Here is a 27,201-nt window from a genome sequence, read left to right as displayed (position 1 = left end):
TTCTTCTCCTCATAAGGGTTAACCTGCTCTGAAAGTACCTCAAGGCCCTCTTTCCTAACTTATATTCATCTCTCCGTGGACCTCGTTCTCCCACTCGGCTGGAATTAGGGAGGCTCGTCGGTGAAGCAGCCCTCCCTTTCAGTGGATGTTAGCCTGCAGAAGATGTTCTGTAAGTGCCCCATCTAAAAATTTGTTATTAAACCAACCCATACTAATAGTGAATCAAAGATACGTTGCACTTGAAAGTCTAGACATGACCACTGAGGTGTTTGCCTGCTACATCCTTGGAGGCATTTAACACAGCTGTAGGATGCTCATGTTCCACTACTCAGCCTCCCGTCCATTAACACACAGCTGGTCTGGGGAAAAGGAAAATGCAGATGTCATTGTGGAAACAGAGTCATCTACTTATAGCTGAGGGGGACAAAAGGAGGAGAGGCCGGCGCCGCGGCTCACTAGGCTAATCCTCTGCCTTGCGGCGCCGGCACACCGGGTTCTGTCCCGGTTGCTCCTCTTCCAGGCCAGCTCTCTGCTGTGGCCAGGGAGTGCAGTGGAGGATGGCCCAAGTCCTTGGGCCCTGCACCCCATGGGAGACCAGGATAAGTACCTGGCTCCTGCCATTGGATCAGCGCAGTGCACCGGCCGCAGCACGCCAGCCGCGGCAGCCATTGTAGGGTGAACCAACGGCAAAAGGAAGACCTTTCTCTCTGTCTCTCTCACTGTCCACTCTGCCTGTCAAAAAAAAAAAAGGAGGAGAAAAATGCAAGGACTGGGATTTAATCAGAGAGCACTCCTAGAAGGAGTCTGGAACATGGACATCATGTGTGGTCACAAAGCCCCTTCCCTGCAGGGGGACAAAAGAAGTCCACCAGCATTCATCTCCTTTCCCTCACTAGCTTTCTCTTTGGAATGCAAGTTTTAGGCTTCCCTAGCTCCAAAAGAAAAATAATAGTAAGACCCCACTCCTTAAGCTCTGAGGGCCTGTTATCCTGCCATTACTTCTACTTTTTTAAAAAAGATTTATTTATTTACTTGAAAGTCAGAGTTACACAGAGAGAAAAGGAGAGGAAAAGGAGAGGCAGAGAGAGAGGTCCTCCATCTGCTGGTTCACTCCCCAGTTGGCCGCAATGGCCAGAGCTGCGCCAATCTGAAGCCAGGAGCCAGGAGCTTCTTCCAGGTCTCCTACACGGGTGCAGGGGCCCAAGGACTTGGGTCATCTTCCACTGCTTTCTAAGGCCATAGCAGAGAGCTGGATCGAAAGAGGAGCAGCCAGGACGTGCACTGGCACCCATATGGGATGCCAGCACTACTGGCGGCAGCTTTAATCGCTATGCCACAGCACCAGCCCCCTACTGACCCACTTACCAAAAAAAAAAAAAAAAAAAAACCAGACTCTAGGTTTCACTTGGACCAACAGTTAGTACTACTCATCATTGATAAGCATAAGATAATGTATATGGCATGCATGAATGAAGAAAAGCCATACTTAGAGTCAAATGAGACATATAAATAACTGCTAACACCTCTAATCGCAACTGACACCCAGCAATGGCACTCTCCACAAAGGTCTGTATTTCCTGAAGTACTGTGGTTTTGATTCAAGCAACACAGTAAAGGTAACCAAAACCACATCTGATTTTATTTCATTGTGTTTTCTGTATAATTTTTAAAAGCATGTACAGTGATTTTCTTTCTTTTAGTTGCAAATAAAAATTTATCAATGCTTAGAATTCACTCATTTGTATTTAGGGTACAGGCCCTGCCTGTATTTTAAGAAGGAAGCTTTGTATTGAGAATACCAAATGAACACAAGCCAGGGAGCCAGGAGACAGAGAGTTTGGGAATGCAGCAAAACATGCCAGCACTTAAAGTCAACAGAAAAGCTTTGTAGGAAAGCAGTATCAAGGGTTTCAAGACCAACTTATTCTTTACAGAAGGGCAGCTTATCCACTGCAATTATCTTTAAAAATTAGAAAAAATTATAAAAACGCAGTAGGTAAATATACTTGTCAAACAAGCCAACACATCCTGCATCACTGGAGAACAATGAAGTATACCTAGTCACATTTAAGGCTTCTCCAAATAAAAATTGAGGAAATTAATGCATCTCAAGGGGGATATTTTTCTTGACAACTGAAGTCAAGAAAATTCTCCCTCTAGAATGGCTCTGATTGGCAGGTATTTTTCAAGAGAAGACAGCTGACTTAAGGGAGGCCTGTGGTCATTTTATGGCAATGGCTCAAACAGGGGCTTCTTCTCTCTCACTCATGCAACACAGTCGGATTTCGTATGCAACTCCTTGATTGAATATGCCTGTAGTAGTTATTTTCAACAGAACTTGTCAGTTTAAAATTATAAATGACTTCAAGCTGCTGGTATCTATTTCATTTGGCTATTAGGATGGTCAAGATGTCTAACTTAGGAAGCATAAAATGACAAAACATTCCAGGAATCAAAAGACCCTTACACTGCCTTGATTTTCCTGACTAAAATAGACCCCTAACTTGATTGTTTGGGACAATATCTTCAATTTATTCTATTCTGTGAGATGAATTATTAGATAGAAATCAAAGAAAAAAATAAACATGTAATAATACTCTAGGTACAAAGTTAAGCTATAAATGATAGAACATGCTTACTATGGTTAAAAGACATAAACCACATACAAATTTAGCAACAACTTATCATATTAGGTATGGTAACCTTTGGCACTGGCATTTTCCAATCGTTTCAGATAGCACTCATAAAGATGGCAGAAGTAACCCAATCCCTCAACACCATGCCCTAAACAGAAGTACACTCTGAAACAGCCTTAGCAGAAGCAACATGCTTATTATTTATTTATTTACTCGAGAGACAGAGAGAGCTCCCATGGACTGATTCACTCCACCAATGCCAGGAGGAGCTGGGGCCAAAGTCAGGAGCCAAGAACTCAATTGAGGTCACCCATGCAAGTAGCAGGAACCCAAATACTTGATCCATCACCACAGCCTCCCAGGATCTGCATTAGCAGGCAGCTAGAGTAAGGAAGCAGAGCAGGAATCAAATACAGGTACTCCAAAGTGGGATGAGGGTGTCTTAAACACTTGGCTAAATGCTCTCCCCAGAAGCATCATCTTTTCACACTTACTCTTAAGGAACGAATATAATCTTTAAAAATAAAAAGTGCATTTAGCATGACCAATGTATGGGAACAATTTCAATAACAAGTCAGTCAATTAATAATACCTGCAATATACACTCCTGGAGAAATTTGGATCTCATAGTTCAGAATGAAAAAGACAAACACAACTACATAACCTATTCCACATTGTCCAACTTTAGCAGAAGTCACATGAAAATGAGCTTTTTTTTTTTTAACCACAAGCCAGCACATTGATTTGTACCAATAAGTGTTTTTAAAGTGGAATTTTCCATTCAGGATGTGGGATTCTAACCTGGCCTCACCACCTAGTAACCTAAAGAAATAAAAGCAACAAGTACAAGAGAGTCCTTGACTGAAAGCTATACCCAAAAATGTTGAAAGTGAGCAGCTCATAGTTTGCTGAGTTGCAAATGGTTTATCATATTCTTTCACCTTAATCTTTTAAACAATAATGAAAAACCCAGCTGGTATCACAAAATGCCCTACAGATATGGGGAAGGGGGAACAAATGCCCTACAGATATGGGGAAGGGGGAACAAGAGAACACTAACCACTGAAGTGGTTAACAGCATTTCAAGCCTAAAAAGAACAAAACTTTTCAGCAAAATTATCTCCTGCATAAATTTTTACTATGGGAAGGCATTGTGAAATGCCAAGGGAAGAAGTGAAATGGAAATAAATGGAACAATTCAAATTATTTTTGAAAATTTTATACTAATCTCAATTTTATGGCACTCCTCCATTAAAGTTTTTAACTAATATAATACTACATAAGTAAATCACGTTTTAGAAATAAAACTAGGGTCCAAAGTTGGGCCTTTATTTTCCATTTCCTTCCTCTGCCACCTGCCTTCTAGTAAGACAAACTTTTGGCAGGAACACAGAAAGTATCCAAATACTTCAGCAAGACAAAGAAAGTCTAAGTGAACAAATGCTGGCACTCCTAAAGAAGCAATTTTCTAAACACCAAAAAGCTAGAACGGAGGCTAGATAATGCTTCCTGAAAAAGAAATTCCCTTTTTTAAAAGTGAAGCACACACAGTTCTCAGGGATCACTAAGGCAGTGTTCTGAGTATCTTTCATACCAAACTGACATGTCAACAACAGTGTCTAAACAAAATCACACATGCCCTCTACACAGTTCTGTGGCAGATTTCAGCCACAGAACTGAAATCATATATTGTATTATAATCAATACACGCATAGTTACTCACTTGCTTCCGTCTGTATTGAGCAAACTGAGAAAGTCCTAGAACTGTGGCAAGAGCCCCTCCTCCAACTAGAATAGTCCCTTTAACTGCCTTCTGAAATGCCATTTTTCAGCCTACAAAGGAAAACAAAAAGAAACAAAAAGAAGTTAATTGGAAAATTTTTTACCACACAAAAATACAATAATACAAAAAAGCTGTGTAGATTATGAAACTATGTTAAACTAGAAAAGGAGACATAAATGAAGGAAGTTACTAACATACCAACTTGTGTACCACAGTTCAAAAACAATAATGAAAATCTAGTCAAGGGAACCAATTATACAAAAGTTACTTTCAGATCCGACAGGAATTAAAGAAAGAAAATCAAATGAAGAGGCAACTGAAAATATTTAAACAGTATAAAGTCAAGAGAGCTGTGAACAGAAATGTCACTGTGTATTTGACAAAACTGCATGTTGTACTTGCAAATTTGTTCAACAGCAAAGCCCTCCACAAGGAGAACTGGTAGGTGTGGGTCACGGAATGTGCAAGAAGTGCCAGGCGTGCTTCAGGTCCTCTGGCAACTGTGGAATTCAAATTGTGCCACAACTCTGAGGAAGCTCTCTCTGGAGCCAAAAGCAACACACACACTTCTATTGCTAAAAAGTCCACACTCCAGAGGCTAAAAAGTTAAAAGACACCGTCCCTGGATCATTTCCAGAAGTAGCCAATTTAACCGGCTGAAATCCCCTTCATTGGGGGAGCTTCCAAAAAACAAACAGAAAAGAACTTTTCTTCTAGCTGGAGTTGCATGACCCCACAATTTCCAGAGGAAATCCTCTAGATTAAGTACTGTTTCATGCCCACTGTGTATTTCTACATAAAGTTCTGTATTGTCACAGCTCTTGGTTTTCTTTTCTTTCACTTGTTTTCCACTATTGAGCTGAATATGGAGCTTTTTTTTTTTTTAAGTTTTTTGAGGACTTAAAATTATTTTTCCATGTTTTCAGAAACAAAAACTGCATAAAGTGAAAATCTCACCAAAAACCCTCTAGTTAACTTTGAGTCTCCTAAATATAAAAAAAATTCAGAAAATTTTAAAAAACCACTGTGTGATCTAAAAAAAGACCTCTGACTTGAGCAATCTGATCTGCCTAAGACTTTCCATTCACAAAAGCAGCTGGCATTCCCACATCTTACAAGGAAGCCACTACCCTATTTTCCTGTATGGGTGAGGTCTGACTTGTCTGAACAGCACACCTTATAGTGTACTGATATCTCATAACTCAAGAATGCATTTATTATGAAAGCAGTTTTAAACTTAGGATACTGAAAAAATATAACAACTCAATGTAAATTATGATACAGTTGAACACTGGAGTCCATACTGGACAGATAGTATCTGTTACCATTATTCCAAGTTAATAAATTTCAGTACAGTTCTAACTATGGTTAAACAAAATCCATTTTGGAATACTATAAATTGTGTACTCAAGTTCACATTTCTTAAAATTTTATTTTTTTCTTTCATCTCATTCTTCCTCTCACATTCTTAAACTATAAGCCTCATTTTTTTAATAAGGTGATTACCAGGAAAATATTTCACATGCATACTCAGCTGCTGGAGGCATCTTTTATACTGCCTATTCTTTAATAACCATCTTCTCTTTCCAAAATGATGCAAGACATAGCAGTATGCTCGCTATGGACCTCCATTCATCATACAGCCAACATTAAGCAAAACTTTTACCCTAGGTTGCTTTGATAATAAAAACCCTGACTTAGTAGGCACCCATTTGTCATAACTCACCATCACCACTCAAGGCATTACCGTTAATGTTCACATGGGTGCCTATCACACAATGATGCAAAACCAAGCAGCCAGGGGAACAGGCCATTTTAAAGTGCACCAGGGTCTCGCTGACAGCTGGGGACAGAGAATAAAGTCCTAGCCCTATTTATCTAAACAATCCATGGCAGCTTGGTGGTCCACTAGAAGTGTTATGGGTGGTTGACTTTAGCTTACTATCATTGCTTCTGTCTTGTTGATAATGCCATTGATGACTTCACAAAGGATACCCCACATCAACTTGTCCAACTAAGGATGCTGAATATACCACAGTCAATGGAAAGGCCTCCACATCAGAGTAATTCATTCAGCCAGTTAAGTTTGGAACTAGTTTTCCCGAATGTGTGGGGTCTCTGTGTTTCCTGTCCATCCTATTATATTGTTCCCACTTGATCTGTCTCAGACCTAAACTTGCAAAAGGGAATATTTTCATGTGTTTGCCCAAGTAGCCACCAATACCAATGAAAAACTGTATTCACACACTATTTTGCAGAGTTACTCATAATCTTGATTATGACCAATAAAAAGTTTTACTTTCAATAATTTCACAGAATAACCTGTGTTTAAGAGATCATTAGTTCTATTGTGATCAAATCCTTCCAAAAGATCATCCAGCTAATACACCACTCTTATCATAATTAAAAAACAAAAACACAGAATCAGTCAACTTCTCCTAGCTCTCCTGAGATCATCATTATTATTGCTTTATTATTATTATGAATGTTACAATGACAAGTCATTTACTGAGTACCTGCTAGGTAAAATAGCAGTGAGCTTTTAATTTTTCATACCATTTTATCCTCACAACACCCAATTTCACAGAAGACACAATTGTGATTCACAAGAAGTAGAAGATTTGGCCAAAATCACTCCCACTAAGTGAGAAAACCATGAGTGAGTTTAGGCTCTTAACCCTTTGTGGTTCTGCCCTGTTGTAGGTCTTAAAAGGCAATTTCTCATCAACTATTACCCACCTTGTGCTGTCATTTCCAGAAGAAGGCCCTGTTCTCAAGCAGTCACCCAAAGTGTACATACAGTTCCTTGGCATTCAGTTTTCCCTCTAAGGCAAGGAAGATGTCACTGGCCAAGTATCTACTCACAACCTTCTGCCAGATAATGAATGTAAGAACTTGACTTTAATGTTGAAAGGAAGAAACTGAAAACCAGATAAACACAAACCACATGCTGCATACTGTGTGTACCCACTTATATTACACTCTAAGAAGAAAAGTTTTCACAATGATTAGAAAGAACAACAATCATTTACTCCTAAGTATAAAAACCACAGCTAGGAGTCCAATAGCTTTAGTTCATAGATAAGCAAATATAAAAATATAACACTAGCAAGAGTTTTGTGGCCTTGAAACATCTACCAGAAGCGACAATGCAACCTGTCTTACTAGTAGACTTAAGAATGAGTGTCCATTACATTTAATGTTGGTAGTTCTAAAGGTATTTCTTTTTTTATACAGAAAGCTTTCATTTAATATAAATTTCATAAGTACAACTTTTGGATAATAGCAGTTCTTCCCCCCATACCTACCCTCCCACCCCCAAACCATTCTACCTCCTACTCCCTCTCCCATTCCATTCTTCACTAAGATTTTTTTAATTACCTTAATATATAGAGGATCAACTCTATACTAAGTAAAGATTTCAACAGTTTGCACCCACAGAGACACACAAAGTATAAAGTACTGTTTGAAGATTAGTTTTACTGTTAATTCTCATAGTACAACATATTAAGGACAGAGGTCTTACATGGGGAGCAAGTGCAGTGACTCCTGTTGTTGATTGAACAACTAACATTCTTATTAATGACGTCAGTGATCACCCAAGGCTCTTGTCATGAGCTGCCAAGGCTATGGGAGCCTCTTGAGTCCACAAACTCTAACATTATTTAGACAAGGCCATAATCAAAGTGGAAGTTCTCTCCTCCCTTCAGAGAAAAATATCCCCTTCTTTGATGGCTCCTTCTTTCCACCAGGATCTCAGTCACAGAGATCTTCCATGCAGGTCGTTTTTGCCACAGTGTCTTGGCTTTCCATGCCTGAAATACTCTCTTGGGCTTTTTAGCCAGATCCAAATGCCTTATCAGCTGATTCTGAGGCCAGAGTGCTGTTTAGGACATCTGTCATTCTATGAGTCTGCTGTGTGTCCTGCTTCCCACGTTGGATCATTCTCTCCTTTTTAATTCTGTTATTATTAGTAGACACTTGGTCTTATTTATGTGATCCCTTTGACACTTAATTCTATCTTCATGATCAGTTATGAACTTAAACTGACCACTTTAACTAGTAAGATGGCATTGGTACATGCCAACTTAATGGGATTTGGAGTCCCATGGCAAGTTTCTAAAATTATTTTTATCTTATTTTACCAACAATTTACAAAGTACTTCTATTGACTAAATAACATCTCAAGTCTCATGTATTAAAAGCCATTTGAGTTAGTTTCTCTTCTTTTCTGGCAAAAAAAAAAAAAAAAGAGCCTACCACATACTGCCTACTACCAGAGATCACCCTTCTGGAGGCTGAGGGCTAGCCATTAGGTTAGTGACTAATGGAGACGTACTGAGGCTGTCTGAATATCTCCAAGGACTCATCTGAGTGGACAAAATATCCATTTCTGCTAAAACTGAATTTGTTTTAATTTTGTCCTGAGGTCTCTCTCTTGAGAGTGCCTCTAAACAAAAGCCTTGATCTGACAGCTTTATTAACATAGCCAACATTCTAGGAGAGGCCTCACCAGTGCAGGTGTGTCAGCTAGGTGAGGCTCAGACAAAGATCCAAAACAAATGTCAAGGAAAAAAATTCACAGAAAATCACTACAGGATTTTACAAGGAAACACACAGATAAGCCTGAGAGAAAATGCAGAAACCAATGGGTTTGTTTTATTTAGCTTGTGTTTCATAACTGGGTGGGCTGAGTTCAGGGTGGAAATCATTAAGGAATAAACATTTTCAGCTTCTGGACCAAATACTTGATGTAAAAGGCAGGCACAGCTGAAAGATTGAGTATCTGGATCACCAGAAATAAAGGATCTCAGTCCTATTCTGAATCCTGGATCCCCAGAGCAGAGGCAAAAGCCCAAGCACCATGGAGTAGGTAGCATAATGTTCCCACAGTGCACCTCACTGCAACGATACCCCCCTTAAGTGAGTGAGGGACCCAATCTGTGAGTAGCCCACTCCCCCTGGGGGCCCTAGCCCTCACTGGCACGGGCTCCATCAGCCTCCCAGTGCCCAAACCACACACACCGTCACGGCCCCACTCCATGATTCCCCGCGATTAATCCAGCCAATGACTTTTCCCAAAGCGAACTGAAATTATTGCCATTTTTGTCTGACCCAATCAGACCCCTGAGGCTTTTCTTACCAGGATATGTGAAAACATCTAGAAGATAGAAAGCCACAGTCCCTACTCTTCAGGAACAACTATTCATTGCAACTATTGTCAGTTACCTTGAAACTACAGCTCTTGCAGTGACTCATCAGTTACTGCGAACTTGAAGAGCCAGCGTCAACTCATAACATGGATAAATCCTTGTTACCCTTAAAAGCCAAAGAGCTAAGCTTCAGAACTGGGAAGAAGGCACCCATGACTCTGGGAATCAGTGAAGAAGGCAAGGGACCCTCCAAAAGAATGTCACAAATGCCTGTCCTGTGTCACCAAAGAAGAGGCAGAAGCAAATGGAAAGATCAGGCCTTAGAGGAGCAAATGTGAAGAGATTTCATGACTTTCATAAAGGTCAATAAAGGACTAGTTAACAGCAATTCAAGAAAAGGGATCCAGACAACAGCACAGAATCTGAGCAAACAGAGGCCTTCTAAAAACAAGATAGCCTAGGGACCGGCATTGTGGTACAGCCTGTCAAACCAATGTCTGTGATGGGTTTGCATCCTGGCTGCTCCACTTCGGGTCCAGCTCCCTGCTAAGGTACCTGAGAAAGCAACAGAAGATAGCCCAGGTGCTCCCACGTGGGTTCAAAGGCCCAAGAACTTGAGATATCTTCTGCTGCTTTCCCAGGCACATTAGCAGGGAGCTGGATCAGAAGTGGAGTAGCCGGAACTCAAACTGGTGTTCATGTGGGATGCTAGCATAGCAGGCAGCAACTTTAATTGCTATGTTACAATGCTGGCCCCAAAAAACACAATTTTCACAATATCCAAAGCCACCTCCAAAGACAGACAAAAGAAACAAGAGACTTAGGTAACTCCTTGAGCACTAGCAACAGCTGGTACAACAGCTGCAAGTGGGATCCAGCCCATATTTCTGTCTGGATATATTCTTGGGCAACCCCCAACTTTTCAGGTGTAACCTACACCCAAAGGCCCAATACTTGCATGCCTGTCAGGCAGCAAGTCAAGCCAAGTTCTCAAGAAACAAAATGAGACAAAGACAGGGAGAGGACCAAGAACAAATGGATACCCCCAAACCCAATTTAAACAATAATCATAATTCAAATCAATTTATTTCCTTCTGCCATCCCAAATTTGCAGAAAGAGAAATTTTTAACTTCTATTCTCAACAGGGCACTGCAGGCAGAGGCTTAGAGGAGCTGATCTTGGCAAAAACTGCTTTACTGTTCTTTGCCAACTTTTCATCAATGGTCTCAGGATCTCATATGTAGGATTCCCAGGAGAGTCAGGTGTCCCAATCATCCCATCCTTATCTCCAAAAATTGTAGGGAAGGAAAAGAGTGTCAACTTTCCTCACCCATCATAAGAATAGTGGATGACAACTTGACTGCATAAGAAAGGTAAAAAAGAGAAAAGCACAGTGAATTTATTTGATAATACTTTTACATGCATAGGGGTCTTCAGAATGAAAATCCAAAGACCTAGGGTGAATTACTCATTTTTATGCTTATGTTGAATGAGGAGTGATAGCCACATATAAATGTGATTGGACAAAAAGGGTCTGATGTAATGTGAACAGACTCAGTGGGGACATGCAGCAAAGCCAATCTCCAGCTTCTTCTTGGTCATTGTGCAGTACTTCCTCCTTGCAGTGATGGGTCCTCTTCTGGAATGGGGGTTTTATGACCTACAGTCAAATAAGCTAGGCCAGAGAGTTTCTTTATGGCTGGCTGTTATATAAAAAGACAAGGGAAAAGTTACAGTAATACTTTTAGGATTTATGTCTGGATTTGGAGAAAAGGAGCTCTGGTTTCAAAAACACTACCCATTGGCAAAGAACAATTTTAGTTTCTATACTTTCTTCTAGGGAGAAAGAGGAACAAATGACAGGAAAGCAGTAGAAAGAAACTTTGCTTATGCAGCTGCTTCCTGGGCCCTGGCTTTGGGGTGTCACTTTCTGAGTCCTAAAAGGGACCAAAATATTGATAAATCTTTGCCTTTTGCAAATTCAACCATGAGAAAATTAGAGGGAGAAAATTATCCAAACATAAGATTGGCTTATTTGTCATAGCTGAATGTCCAGGTTGATAGCCTACTGATTCAACTGTATGCACAATGACTCCGACTGGGTCATGCATTGGCATAGACCAGTGAAAGCCCTCTAACTCTTGCAAGAACACCAGCTCAATAGGTAAAAGTTAAGTGAAACAGTGCTCAACTTAATATATCTAAGTTTACCAACTACCTTCAAAGAGTTTACAATCTATATATAAGATGAGATAGCAAAATCAGTCTTGTAATTCTGTGCTCACACTAGTCTGTGCTACACTTAGTGCTACACATATTCTGGTAGAAAAGACAGCAAGGTGCTATATCATGTAGTGGAGAAGTGATTGATTCTGACTGAAAGAATTAAAGAGGGCATTAAAGAAGCCAGGATGCTTGTTAACAGTCTTCAGAAAGAGAAGGATCTCGAGTGGCGTGAGTTGGAGGTCTGGAAAGACAAAGATGATTTAGAAGAGAAGTAGGAACATCCCAGAAATGATCAGGAGACACACAGTTTTCTGATTTCACTAGAGATGATGCTCTATTGGGAATGAACTTTAAAAAGAAGGAAGACTCTATGTGTAAGATGCTTCTATAAGTAAGATGCTTCATGGACAATACAGAGTCAATGCTGTAGATAAGGCAGCAAAATATTGCTCCCCTGATTTACAGCGTTCAAGTAGAGTTTTGTGTTGAAACTTATGATAAAGACAGAGGGACCAATCAGAAGGCAATGGAATAGTCTCTGTGTGAAAGGATGACAGCCTTGTGGAAAACAACACTGGAAACTGCAAATGTAGAGATTGATGCTTTGCAGAAATATCTGATGATAATACTGAATTAGAGAGCATGCCAGGACTTGACAAATGATTCCTGGAGGAAGCAAGGAGACCCCAAACACAGTAAGTGGTGTTCACCTAGATAGCTGGGGATTAGCCCCAACATTACATTATTAGGAAATTAAGAAGCAGGTTTACAGGAGAAAAGGAGCTGAGTATGGAAATAAGAAAATTTGAGATTTTAACAGAAATTGAAGAAAACAATAAACAGACAGCTATGTGGGTCTAAAGGTCCCCAGAGTAATCAGAACTACAGGTGTTTCTGGGAAACTCTTGCCTAAAACTGGCAGACATAAACTACTACACAATAAAATTTCTCTAATGCTAGTAACTGGATTCACCACCTCTCAGAGTATGCTGACCACTACAACTTATCTGGCTAAAGTGAATTGTTAGCTGTTCTGTTAGGATTCCCATTCCAGTCTATGTATCATAGCCCCTGAGTGGTTACTATCTCTGCCTCCTCCCATTCAGACACATAGTTACTCTCCCAATTAAATCGCACATCTGAATGACTGACTATGCACTCTGAACTAGTGAAAACAAGTAAAGATCAACCATCAAAACAGGTCAACGGTGGGGTTGGCACTGTAGAGCAGTGGGTTAAGCCACCACCTGTGACACTGGCATCCCACATGAGCCTTGAATCGCATCCTGGCTGGTCCACTTCTAATCTAGCTCCTTGTTAACGTGCCTGGGAAACTGTGGAAGATGCCCTTGGTATCCTGGGCCCCTGCCACTCATGTGGGAGACCTGGAGGGAGTTACAGGTTCCTAGCATTTGCCTTGGCCCAGCCCCAGCCACTGTGGCCTTCTAGGGAGTGAGCCAGCGGATGAAGATTTGTCTCTTTCTACCTCTCCCTGTAATTCTGACAAAAAAACAAAAGCAGAAAGAAATAAACAAAAAATGAAAAGAAAAGGCAGAAAGTCCCCAACAAGAATAAGAAGACATTTCTGGTCCCTGGATTCTCCCTTCCTTCCTGTTTTGTCTTCTTTCACCCAGTAGCCTTAATTGCCAAGATGTAAGTTTAACAAGAGTAAAAATCCATGCAAATTCTTTTCCTAATCCCTCATGGAAGAAGCTCTTACTCCCTCCCTGTTTACAAAAGCTCCCATCCTTCTGCAGCTTGTATAATCACAGTTACCTTCCAACCTCCGTGCTCTCCATTAATTTAAGAAAAAAAAATGGTAATTCCTCAGGGTTTTGACTCATGTGGCAGAAAAGAAATTAGCATATTTCTCTCAATCCCTTACAAGTGTGATCAGTGGAGGATGTGGGAGGGGAAGTACAGTTCAAAGACCATTTTGAGAAGAATAATCTCAACTACCAGCTTCTCAGTCCTTGGGATGTGTGTTCCTTGTCAAGATATAAAAGTGCCTCACGCCCTTCTGATCACCCCCTGAGAAGCCCAGATGTATGAGGTATTTCAAACAAGAAAATAAAACCTCCAGGATATAAACTAGTAGTAGTAGGCAACAGGTCGCTAAACCTTCTGCCTAAGAATATACAGGTCCAAAAGTGGCAAAAAGCTCTTTACACTTCAGTTATGTGGTCACTACCACCTTATGTCTGCTCATGAAAAACCACCCCCTTCTCTATTTTGAGTCATGCTGCACTGCTGCGCCCATGCAGAATGCAACTCAGGAGGCCAGGGCTGAGGCTCCACCTGCCCACAAATCCAGTGGCTTACTGGAGAAAGGTGCATGGATTGTACAAAATCAGGGTGGCAGTATCTCATCAGAGGAATTCCTGCTCAGCAAGTCTATAATCCTGGACCTTGACAGCAAGTCCACAGCAAAACTGGAAGGAGAGGAAGTGAGCTCAAAAGTGTCTTCCAGCCCAGTTGCCCATTTTAACTATTAAGTCAAGATTTCTGGTGCTTTGAAACAGACATGTTTCAACAAAGCAGATCCTTTATTACCTCCAATTAACGTGATATCAAGTGCTTTGTATAATTCCCTATAAGGAAATACCTCTTGATTTAGACACACCAAACGTACATTGACACAGTGCTTACACAGACAAGGAGCAATCGAAGTGCTTCTAGTACTACCTTCTCTTTCCCCAAGGTTTACTTTACAGCAGGGATAAGGATTAGCACTCTGCCTACAAATACACCCTCCCACCCCAGGCAAGCAGAGGGGCACTTCAACACATATACATCTTAGACAGCCACATGCGATTCCTACAGAAACACACAGAGAGCCTTCAAGCATGCTTTTTGAAAGCTGTCAGACATAAATGAACAAAACAGTCAACATCAGAGAAAACAGCTCTGTTCTGTAGAAACAGACAGGAGCCCTCATCTATAAACTGAAAATGAATCATTCTTTTTTTTTTTTTTTTGGTTGCTTTAGACATTTTTTAAAAGGATTTAGGCCAAGACTAGGCAAGAAATAAACACAAGGGTTATTCACCAAAGATAATCCGAAAGGAAAGAAGAATATATCAAGTCCTGAGAAATCAACACTTTTATCCTTCAACCACCTTCTTCTTTAGCCCTTCCTTTATTATATCAAAAACAGAGACAAACAAACAAACAGAAAACAGAAAAACACAACAATGACAAGGTAGAGTTTGAAAGAATACATTACACGGAACAGGATCAAATGACAAATAAAAAGATTTTTCTGAAGTCACTGAAAAAAGCATTCTCCTAACACAAGATAAATCAAAGAACAGACAAGTCAGCAGAAACGCTGGCGATGCAATGAGTCCTCAGATTCTGGATGTACAAAACATTGAACTGTGGCCGGTGAGGAAGCTGAAGCAACACTCACACAGGGCTAGTACAGCATCCAGACTCTTGCTTTGTACCTGACTTCCAACCTAACCCATTTTCCAAGGAAATTTCTATGCAGGAGACGCCCAACCCTAAAAGTGGAAAAAAGAAATCTTAACAAAAGGAGTATTTTAATAAGGACAAATAGAACAAAAATCAGGAAACAAAGAATGTGAAAGAAAACATTGTATTTGTACTTATTCAAGACAAAAAGTACTTTGGAAAGTCCTCCAACTGTTCTCTTTCTGGTGCACTCTGAGGTCAGTTACATCATTTTAGGAGCAAACTCAAAGCTACGGATGCCAGGAGAGGTTGGTGAGCCCAGGAATGTTCTTCAGCCTTGAAAGAGGGCAGGAGCCTGGAAGTCTGGCAAAAGGAGGAATTGGCAAAGAGAAGAATCAAAAAAAAAAAAAGTAAGTGAAAAGTACAAGTGAAAAGGAGGAAATAAAGTGAATAAATATTAAAGTTAGCCCATCGAAAGTATCTGTTAATTGAAAATTTGTCTCAAACTTTATTACATTAAGCTTTTTGATGTGCAATTTTTATTTTTTTAATTTAACATGCAATGTCAAAACAATTCATTAATCTTATATTTCACAAAGTCCACCCAAATAAAAAACATGTTGAAAGGGAGGAGACCTTGCAGGAACATGAGAATATGCGCTTGCACTCCAGTACTCATTTATTATTTAAGACTTAATTTTCTACAAAATGTGTGGCTTCCAAGGCAATTGTTATAGAATGTTACTAATATTTTCTGCCATTTCTAAAATGCATGCTAGAATTAGAGTCACAAATTTGAACCTCATTTCTTATTTTCATGAGATTCATTGTAGAATTCCAAGAAACTGTTAAGCTCATCTCAGCTACTAACAGATTTTTATTCAATAAATGCAAATTATCAAAGTTTAATCCATAATAGAATGGTTTCTATTATATGCTTTCCACAGAATTACTATAAAAATTGTAAACATCTATGCTTAATTCATTTATAGTTAGTGAATTTGTTTTCTCTTTAAGTTTCTTTTTTAAACTTTTTTCAAGAGGTAGAGAGAGAGAGAACACAGACAGTCATCCACTGGTATACTCCCCTAATGCCCACAAAGACTGGGACTGGATTAGGGCCAGAGCCAGGAACTAGGAACTCACCCCTGTGGGTGGTAGGCACCCAACCACTCAAATTATCACCTGCTGCCTCCCTCGGTCTGCACTAGCAGGAAGCTAGAATCAGAAATTGGAGCCAGAAAGCAAATTAAGGCACTCTAATATGGGAAGTGTGCATCTCAATCTCTAAGCTAAATGACTGCATTTATTTTCCTTTTTAAAAACTTTTATTTGTATTTTTTTTAATTTTATTCAAGAGGCAAAGAGACAGAGAGAGATGTTCCATACGCTCATTCACTTATCAAATGTCCACAAACAGGTGGGCTGAGCTAGCCGTAAGCCAGGAGGCTGAAACTCAACCAGGCCTCAAACATGGATGGCAGGAACCCAACTACATTAGCCATCAGCGTGCATTAGCAGGAAGCTGGAGGGAAAGCAGAGGTGCCAGTACTCAACCCAGGCATTATGATATGGGATGCAGGTATCCCAAGAAGTATCTAAACTGCTGCTCCAAATGCCTGCCCCATTTTCCATTTTAAAATTTTAAATCAAAATTAATATATATTCTTGATCAACCCAGGTATGTTAATGGATTCTTGTTTAAAGTCATAAAATATACTTCTTCTGGGGCTGGCACTGTGGCATAGTGGGTAAAGCCGCCACCTGCTGTGCTGGCATCCCACACGGGCACCAGTTTGAGAGCCAGCTGCTCCACTTTCAATCCAGCTCTCTGCTATGGCCTGGGAAAGCAGTAGAAGATGGCCCAAATCCTTGGGCTCCTGCCCCTGCGTGGGAGACCTGGAAGAAGCTCCTGACTCCTGGCTTCAGATCTGTGCAGCTCCAGCCGTTGGGGCCATTTGGGGAGTGAACCAGCAGATGGGAGACCTCTCTCTCTCTCTCTCTCTCTCTCTGCTTCTCATTCTCTATCTGTGTAACTCTTTCAAATAAATAAAGAAATCTTTAAAAAAAAAAAAAAACTTCTGAACAGACTCATATCAAATAGAGTAACTACAGCCAAGTTCTCTGCTTCTGCTCTAGAAACACTTAAAAACTTCTTGCTGGAAAAGGCCTTATTTAAGGAAACACACTTAGCATTAACAAGGGAAACATAAAATTTGGATCCTATTAGAAGCTAACCAAATCAAGAGTTCCATGAAATACTCAGGAAAATCATCACTGACGGACTTTCCCAAGTAAAGAAGGGGAAAATGACGATGGTTCATACAACATGCATTCAACTGGGAGGACACCTGCCAGATCCCACCACAGTTCTGGGGGCTGGGTTTCCTCTTCTCTTGGGAATCAAAGAAGGAAAAAAATGTAACAATTTCAGAAATTGACATTTTTTTCTAAGTGAATATTTTCCAATGAAAAGTGCTATAAAAAAAAAAGATGGGATAATTAGAGAATAATTGGGGTGGAGGTGGGGGTATAAAAGGAACCTGCTTTAGATAAATCATTCACACAGGTGATCTGGCAAGAATACGTAACTGAGGAGAACTCAGGCCTGCAAAGATCTGAGAGAAGGGTCTTCCATGCAGAGGAAAGTGTGTGAGGCATTCAGCACCAGCCCTGGCATCCTGGGGAAACTGAATGGCAACTGTGGCTGCCACAGAGTAAATGATGTGCTCAGAGAGCCAGACAGGTGCTGAGCCACATGACTTCAGATACAGAGGGATAAAGCCACTCCAATTCAGTTTCTCCTCCTACACTCTCACAACACAGACCACTTGCAACAGCAGAAGGGGCGGGGGGTGGGGAATGCACACCCCAAGTGAGGAGTCAATTCTGCAGCAGATGCCAGCTGGGCGTCCACTAATTCAATTCAGCTGTGACACTGTGTGCCTGAAGACAGCATCAGATCTCACAGGTTGAAGGTTCAGTCCATAACACCACCAATCAGGCTGTAAACTGTGCCTGAGACTGATTGGTTATAAATCAAGGTTCCCACAAACCCCTTCCTGGGTTCAATTAATTTGCTTGAGCAGCACACAGAATCAGGAAAACACTTACATTGGAGCGTATTATCCAATGGATATTCCAAAGGACACAAATCAAAGTGACGCCTAGAGCCAGGTATGGGGCAAGAGGTGTGGAGCTTCCACGCACTCCCCAGGGCATCATCCTCCAGGAACTCTCCTGGATTCACTCATCTGGAAGTTCTCCCAACTCTGTCCTTGTGAGTTTTCATTACACATGTATGATTGCTAATGGACTGGATGGGGACTCCAAGCAAGGCCTGACTGTTCAGGTTCCACTTAGTCTCTCTGCTCAGAACTTTTCTCCGGGGTAGGGGCAAGGACCCCTTTTGAAATGAGGATGATCTTATGACCTACTATTAGGCAACACTACACCCGAGAATTTCTTAGAGCCAGCTCCATGACTGAAAGGCAGGGAAAGATTCGAGTTTCTACAACTCATTTTGGGAAAGTGGAATCCTGGTCTCCATGGCTGGCTTTGGGAGGAAGCTAGGCGCCAGAAATAGTGGCTGAAGACACAAATATATCTATCACAATATCACAGACCTCCTCCTAGGGAAGTTCTTATTCTGATGCAGTCAAGGTAGAAAGTCAACGGAGTCATGATTTGATGGGATTTGTTTGGAAAAAGGGAAGCACCCTCTCCACAGTGGCAAGGATGCCTTTTAAGATAACAGGAGCAAAAAGCAATTGTTTTCTTTAGGACACCATTAGCTATGTTCATAACAAGTAGATGAAAGCTTGAAAAAAGGAAAATGGAGAAAGGGACAATGAGTGAACAAATCCACAAGTAAACAGTTAGAAATGCAAAACACAATCAAACATAAGGCTTGCAAAAGGAAAACAAGTACTTTAAGGATAATCGCTGAGTGTAAATACCTGTTGAACTTATATACTCAAAAAACTGTTGCACCCCAGGTACAAGCTGGAAATTAAGAGCAGGCAATCAACTGAGAGAGCCTCTCAAACGGCAACCGCAGAATCTTTTCATATTTCTGCTCCCTCTCAAGTGTGTGGCATTGCAGGAGACTCCCTACCACCACCACTCACACACACACAACTCATTAAAACCTGAACTGATTTTGGACCCATATTGGAAGAGAACCTTGGGTCACATCTCAATAGGCTGAGGCACCCAGAACACTTCCCACCAATCACAGGCTGGGAATTAAAAAGCTGTGTGAAGCTTACTGACCCAGCCAAATAGAGATGTAATAGGCAACAGGGACTGCATATGATTAATTACAGTTATTTATATTTATGGGCTTGAATCTTGAGGATGCCTGGCCTATCCCCACTTTATTTCATGATTTTCCCCCTGCTGGAGACTGAAGAGCAAAAGTCAATTGCCTGAGTGTTGGCATCACACTGGAAACTAAAGGGCCATGCATTTCAATTCCAACTCAAGAAACACTCTGGCTGAGTGCATGCAATTCACCAGACCCCAGTGGGCTAGGCTCACGCTGTTGTCAGTCAAATCACACAGCTGATGGAAATCAGCAAGCACATTAGCAATTTATACTCAACAGCCTCTCCTGAACCATAAATTCTGAGATGATGTTAAGGGAAACTCAAAGTTAATCCAAAAAAATTTAACCCATAGCTTGAGCTTCTTACCATGAGGCAGTCAGTAGGCAAGTGACTCACAAAATGGCATTTTTTTTTATTTTTTTTTAAACTTTTATTTAATGAATATAAATTTCCAGTGTACAGCTTATGGATTACAGTGGCTTTCCCCTCCCATAACTTCCCTCCCACCCGCAACCCTCCCCTCTCCCGCTCCCTCTCCCCTTCCATTTGCATCAAGATTCATTTTCAATTCTCTTTATATACAGAAGATCAATTTAGTATAAAGGTTTCAACAGTTTGCACCCACATAGACACACAAAGTGAAACATACTGTTTGAGTACTAGTTATAGTATCAAATCAAAATGTACAGCACATTAAGGACAGAGATCCCACATGAGGAGCAAGTGCACAGTGGCTCCTGTTGTTGACCCAACAAATTGACACTCTAGTTTATGGCACCAGTAACCACCCTAGGCTGTCGTCATGAGTTGCCAAGGCTATGGAAGCCTTCCAAGTTTGCCGACTCTGATCATATTTAGACAAGGTCATAAAAGACAGAGTGAGAATAGTAACCAATTATCCTAAGAGTGGCATTAACCAGGTTTGAACAATTATACAGCATTAAGTGGGGAAGAGGACCATCAGTACACACATGTTGGGAGTAGAGCCATTGGTGGTAGAGTAGAGGTTATGATTACAAAGGAATGAGGCCCAAGTACGCTAGACAGGGTCTAGAACAAAGGACAGAGTCATTCTTAGAGGAGCTAAGAAAGGTGCTGTCTAAGCTACAATTAAGTTTTCTGATTGAGAGGCAATAGAACCTGATAGAAGGGGCTTGATAATAATCTGGTGGGCTTTAGGCCTTGTAAGTTAAGAGGCCCAGACCTATCTATCTCTTCACATGGGGTATATCCTAAGGGAGGTGTGAACCTCCTAGGGGAAGGCACTCTGTTGACTTTCATTACTTGGCTGGCCTGGGAGGAGAGCTGGCCAGGTAAAGGCAGGTGGCAACTCTAACAAGAAATTTACAGTTCTGCCTGCAATGTTGCTGACCCTACTTGACCATCCCCTCAGCTGCACTGGTCACTTTGGAAGTTGGGCTGAGTGAAGGGCTTTTCAGCTTAGAGCCAATAAGATCTGTGGCTCTGACCTGGGCATCCTTCGACTCCAGGGCAGGTCCTTTTCCAGTGATCCAACTCTTGGCAGAGCTGCCAGGGCTCTTCACAAGCTGACTTCTGCTGAAGCCCAGGCTTACCTCATTGAAAGCCACTGCAGTGGACTGGCCTGTTGGGTCTCCTTGAGGGCAGATCACTGTACAGATCAGCCATTAATAGGCCTGCCACCCATTGCTTCTGATGCCTAGCTTTCTTTTCCTCCTGGTTTGTGTTAAAGCAGACCAGAGGATGCAAGTCAAGGGAGTGCCCGTGTCCCATCTCTAATCTTCGGTGGCCTGAACTACAAGTCTATTATGAAGGAATCTGTAGGACGCACAATTTAATCTTTAGACCTTATAAAAGAGATGGCTAACATTTTTCTGTAATAGCATAGCCAAAATAAGAACTTAAATAATAATCTCATAGCTAGATTCACTTCGCCATCAGCAAAGTATACAGTAAGTAGAAAAAACCTCCCTTTCAGACCAAAGGGAAAGAAAGTTTTAAAGTGAGAATATAATTTTCCTCATGGGCATTGTCTACCTTAGAAAAACTACTACAGAACATGCCTGTGACAAAATGGCATTTCTAACAAGATGCCTGTCTAAACTCCAGATTCCAATATCAACGTGGTGACCTTCAGGCCTGACCTCACCCAGTACACTTGTGCCTACTCCCTAGGTCATTACTTTGGCAGCTGCCAGCAGCATGGTTTGCTTTTCAGACACATGTTCTGCAAAGATCACAGAATGGGCAATCAGCCACCAGAGTTGTCACCCCACCCCGTGACAATCTCAGGCTGAACAAAGTCACCTGGCTTGTCTAGTCTATGTCTCCTCACATAAGAGATTGGTATCATCTGTACATTCCCTTTTTCATGGCATTGCTGGACCCTGGCCTTTTGTTCTACAGGGTCCCCTGCTATTTATCCCATCCTAACTGGGCCATGGTGATGGGACACTGGCAACACCGAATGACTACTATCTATATCCCTCTATCTGAATGACTGACAAGCAACATTTTATGCTGATATGTATTATAATAAAGAAAGTTCTAGAAATATCTGGATAGCCTTAAATAAGTTAGACATTCTAGAATTCCTTTATTCCTCAGGAATTAATTTTTCTTAGTTTAATTATATTCTGCATGGTGGTGGGATAATGGACAAGTAGAAAATTAACTACAAAGAGAACAAAAATAGAAAAGAAGTATCCATGTGCATGTGTGGACATATGTAATATATATATTGAAGGCATCCATGCACACACACATGCACACACACATACAAGCACTAGGATATACCAAAAAAAAGTCTGAAAAAAATCTCATTGCTGAATAAGATTGTCATTTTATCTTCTTCTTAGTGTGCACCATATTCGTTATTCTAAAATGAGCATATATTACTCTTATAAGAAAAAAAGTGCATGTATATAAGAGAAGTGAAAAAAATAAAAGAATTCTAAAGAGCACCATGCAGATGGATAGCTGACATTTGACTAAATCCCATATCATCTGACCATTACTTGAGTGATTTTCCTTTTATACAACTTTCTTATCTTTAATGAAGAAAAGACTCGTATGGAGAAAGGAAAAGGACAGTTTACCTTTACAATTTATGAGGAATCTTGAAGCAAGAAGCAGAAAATGTCACAGAATTATCTACCTTATTTTGAAGAACCTAGAGTCTCCACCCGGACTAGAATGAATCTGCCTTGAGCATTATACACAATAACTATTTAAGCTAAACCGCACTTAAACCAGCCTTAAATCCGCTCAGGGATTTAACATTTCACATAAGAAATCAAATCAGTGACTGCAAAGCTGACCAAACTTCCTAGAATTGAGTGTTCTGCAGCATTCAAGTTCACAAGAATAGAATCTCTTCAACAACACACCCAGGGGGTCCCTCTACTGTGCCATGCCCTGAAGGAAGCCCACAAATACACAGAAAGAAGAGCCCATCCTACATGGGGGCCAACATCCCCTCTCTCCCCAACTTACGACAGTTCACCTGCTTCCTGAAGGAACACACCAGCTCCTCTAAGCACAGCCAGGATCCTGCTGCTCACAGTGTGTTATTCTTGGCATATTTAAATAACAAGAATGAACCCTCAGTAGAACATTGACTACAGGAGAAAGGTGATCAAAAAGAGCCCTGGACTAAACTCCAACTTACCCACTTACTAGCTGTGTGACTTGAGCTGTAATTTCCTCATCAATAAAATCTCATCTATGTGATAAGTTATATTGCGAATCTGAGATAATGTAAATAAAGTATAGAAATGCATCTGCTGGGACAAACATTTAACCTAGAAGTTGAGATACCTACCTCCTACCTCAGAATGCCTGGGTTCAATTCCCAGCTCCCAGCTCTATCTCCTGACTCCAATTTCCTACCATGTAGGTCCTGGGAGAAGTGGTGATGCCTTAGGTGGGTGCCTTCCTGCCACCCATACAGGGGACACAGATGGTGTTCCCAGCTCCCAGCTTCAACCTCACCCCAGCCCCGACTGTTGCAGACACTTGGGAAGTGAAACAGCAGATAGTAATTCTCTCTCTTGGCCCCCCAACCCTGTCTACTCAAATAAATAAATAATAAATTTTTAAAAATAAAAATATTAATTAAAATGATTCTGCTATCAAGGACTTTTACTGCTAATGTATAACATAACCATTACTGGGTACCTACAATAAGCTCTGAAGTTGCCACACATGGTTCACATCTGCAGTGCAGAATCAGGGTGATACAGAAGACTGTAGTTAGAGAAAAGTACAAAATTAGCCCACTCACAAGTCACCCATCTTGCTTTGGCTTCACCAGCCCTTTACTCTGAGGAACCAAGTATACCAGGTTGGGGGAACAACTGCCATCACTTCCCTGCTGGAACAATGGGGCAAGCACCTTCCGGCATCTCTCTCGCATCTGTCTCCAAAATAAACATTCTCCCAAAGAGAACGGATACTGCTATTTGTGGGGTGTTCTTTCAAAATAAATCCCTTTAAAGTCAAATATCTAACAGAGATCTAACTCTAGGCCACAAGGAACCTGTCACGGAGGTCAGGAAGGCTGCAGACTTTCACAGGCTTGAATCACATGGAGTCCAGTGTGCATGCCTCTCCCTCCAGCAGCTCAGCTAGTTGGCACGTTTAAAACATTCCCTGCAAAAAGCCTGATCAAAGGTTTGTGGCCTGATTTAACTCAAGTCACTAGGACAAATGTGCCCTCAAGAGTAGTGTTGTTTTTTGGTTTTGAGAGTTTATTTTTCTTCCTCTATTCAGTATAGTACTTCCTGGTGCTTCTTTATGCTCCAGAGAAGTTGGGGAGTTGCTTTCTGGCTCCATCACAAACTCTGAACAACATCCACCTTAGAGAAAAATACTAAGATAAAATTTTTTAAAAAGTCACCAAAGCAGCTAACTCTACGAATTAAGGAATTGGAGGTACTTCTAGGATGACACCCTGATCTCATGATTATAAAAACACTTAGAGTGACTTTTGCTGACCTCAAAGCAAGACCTAGGAACAGTGACCCCATCTTATGTACCAAAATGGGTCTTGCTTTCTCACTCACTCAGAGCATGTCAACCCCAGGCCAGTAGTCTGTTGTAGCCCACAAACCAGCTGACCCTACCATGCAGTTCCCTTCACTTCCCACAGACACGCACACCACCCCAATCCACCTTTGCCCTCCCCTAACCACCACTCCCTAGCCATCTGCACTAAGAATGACACACTCCTACCCACTCACTTCACATTTGCCCTTCCACTCTTCTACATTCATATTGCGTATGTCTGATTTACATTATCTCAGTACTTTGTAATGCATAGTTAATTCACATTGGATGACAGAAACCAAGGTTTGAAGACGCTTAAAAGTAACTGGACTTTTAACCATGGTTTCAGAAGGCTCCACAGGCTGACCCTGCAGTTATAAGTGGGTACTGGAAAATGTCCAAACAATCTTAATCAAACATATCAGAAAACCACATTTGTTTGATTGTACTTCTTTGGTTATATCACTGAAAAAGTTAATGATTACAACTCAGCATAAAACAATGACAACAGAAAGCAAAATCCCTGGATAACTCAAATAATAAAAGTCAGCCGGAGGGGAAAAGGGTATTAATAGCCCTGTTTTCAAGATAAAATAGTGTGTACATTTATGTATATATCTACATGTGAAATGCATGTGGAAAAATACTAAAAATGTTAAATTTTAAAACTAGACAACTAAATTTGTAGTCATGAAAAAGTCAGTTAATAAAAGCTAACTATATAGACACAAATTTTTTTCTACATTCATTCTCTACATTCAACCTCTTCTCCATCAGAAAACTGTCCTGTGTTAAAAAGATGAAAAGAAAAGACATACAAAATATAATTTATATTTCACAAAAGAAAGCTCCTATGTAAACTCAAATATGCATTGATGTTTATTTATTCAACAAACATTTATTAAGTATCTACTGTGAGTTAGCAAAAGTTACTAATTTATGGATTTCTGCCTTTAAGGAACTCATAACTTAGAGAAAATTCTCAAACAAATACAAGTGATACAAATAAGGTTTGGACAAAGGGCTAAGGAAGTAATTTCCCCTAGAGGGAAAAGGAGGAAGGAAATATCATCAGATAAGTTTAAGAAGCCCATAAATACCATCTAACTGTAATACTGAAAGTTCACCAGCCCCAAAGTGACTATGAGCAAAGGATGGCATGAGGAAACATGGTATTTTCAAGAACTAGGGTTGTGATACTGTACCATGACTAAAGCTCAGGTTGGTCTGAGCAGTCACAAGGGAGGAAGTGAGCAGAGAGAATGGACAAAGTGGAGTAAACTGCTGGAAGTCCATACCGCTCAAAGGAATACGGACTTTGCCCAGGAGGCAAGAGATGTGTTAAACCAGACTTTCAAGCTTTTGCTGGCTACTATTATGTTAGGAGAACTTTGCTAGTCAATTTATATACTAGTATGTTATATTAATCTTCATAACATTCCTAGCAGGACCCTATGGAATCACATTTGAATTTAAAAGAACATTCCTCCAACCCCATCCCATTCACCGAAGCAGTGTTGGGAGAGTAACTGATAGGACATGAGTCTGTGAGCAAGAAAATCAGGAGACTGAGTGTACCCATCCAGACACAAACTCCTGATGGTCCACACTGAGACAATGATTGTGACAATGGAGGGGAAACCACAGAGCTCAACCACGCTTTGGAGGGAGGATTGCTAAGAAGTCTCCAGAAGCAGCAGCCCTCAGCTTCTCCAAACACAAAGCTCCTCCTCCAAGGCTTGCACCACTGTTGTAGTTGAGAAAGGGCCTTAAGAGTGCTTTGTGCTGCTGGTCACCGAAAAGCAGTCCCCTGAGCAGGTCTTTGAAATCCACTTGGCCATCAAATCTTCAGGAGGTGACCTGGGGCTACCCATACTCTGAGAAGGCTTTTGCTTACCCTTGGCCACCCATCAACAGGAGTTGCCACATTGTCCCCACTCAGCTTCCCTCGAGACATTGCCAGGACAAACCGCAGCTTGTTCCACAGTGCCCTTGACCTCAGTCACTTCCAGAAGCCCAGTCCACCCCGTTGCTCACCGTCCTGGGCCTCTTTCCTGCTAGTCTGCCCTCTGAAACTCAAAACCCATCCCCAGCAATTTCTATTATGTTCTCTTCTCCAAATGTTCTTTTCACCAACGTGAAACTTTGAAAACATGGAGAAAGTAAAATTTAACCTGAAGGCGGAAGACTGAATGAACCTTCATAACACTGTTTTCCCAGCATCCTTTCCTGGGAGGGGGAGAGTCAGTGTATCTTTCAGTCAGTATAAATAAGGAAGGCTGTATAAATTCGTAAAACCTCAATATATCTCTGAGCCAACTGATGACAAGCCCCTTTCCTGGGACTCTCCTAAGATCAAGTGAATACAAAGTTAATGCCCAGCTCTACAAAAGGCTCACAGGACCCTGATCCTGATTCAACAGCTGCACCTGTGGTTCCCTTTCCATCTGAGTTGTTAAATACTTTAAATAACAAGCCTATTCATATCCCCCAAGCCCCCAATCTGGAAGCTAGTTAAGTGTCTCTCTAGTTTACTTTTCAATTTTTCCTCTCTCTTCTTTTAAAAATCTTACCCATTTTGAAGGCCACCAGCCGTGATCCTTTTTGCTCCCAATGACCCATTACT

General features: G+C 41.0%; 1 protein-coding gene across 2 annotated transcripts in view; it reads right to left on the bottom strand.

The window, feature by feature from the left end:
- GPD2 (glycerol-3-phosphate dehydrogenase 2) overlaps positions 1 to 27,201 on the bottom strand; it is a 164,357-nt gene that overhangs the window by 122,853 nt on the left and 14,303 nt on the right. For both annotated transcript variants that reach the window (XM_062186967.1, XM_062186959.1), the window contains exon 2: positions 4,360 to 4,469. In XM_062186967.1, the coding sequence (XP_062042951.1) occupies positions 4,360 to 4,461 (102 nt within the window). In that variant the 5' untranslated portion in view covers positions 4,462 to 4,469. The remainder of the gene's footprint in view (positions 1 to 4,359; positions 4,470 to 27,201) is intronic.

The sequence above is a fragment of the Lepus europaeus genome, chromosome 1 (assembly GCF_033115175.1).
Source record: "Lepus europaeus isolate LE1 chromosome 1, mLepTim1.pri, whole genome shotgun sequence".
Taxonomy (NCBI): domain Eukaryota; kingdom Metazoa; phylum Chordata; class Mammalia; order Lagomorpha; family Leporidae; genus Lepus; species Lepus europaeus.
This window is presented reverse-complemented; position numbering and strand designations above follow the sequence as displayed.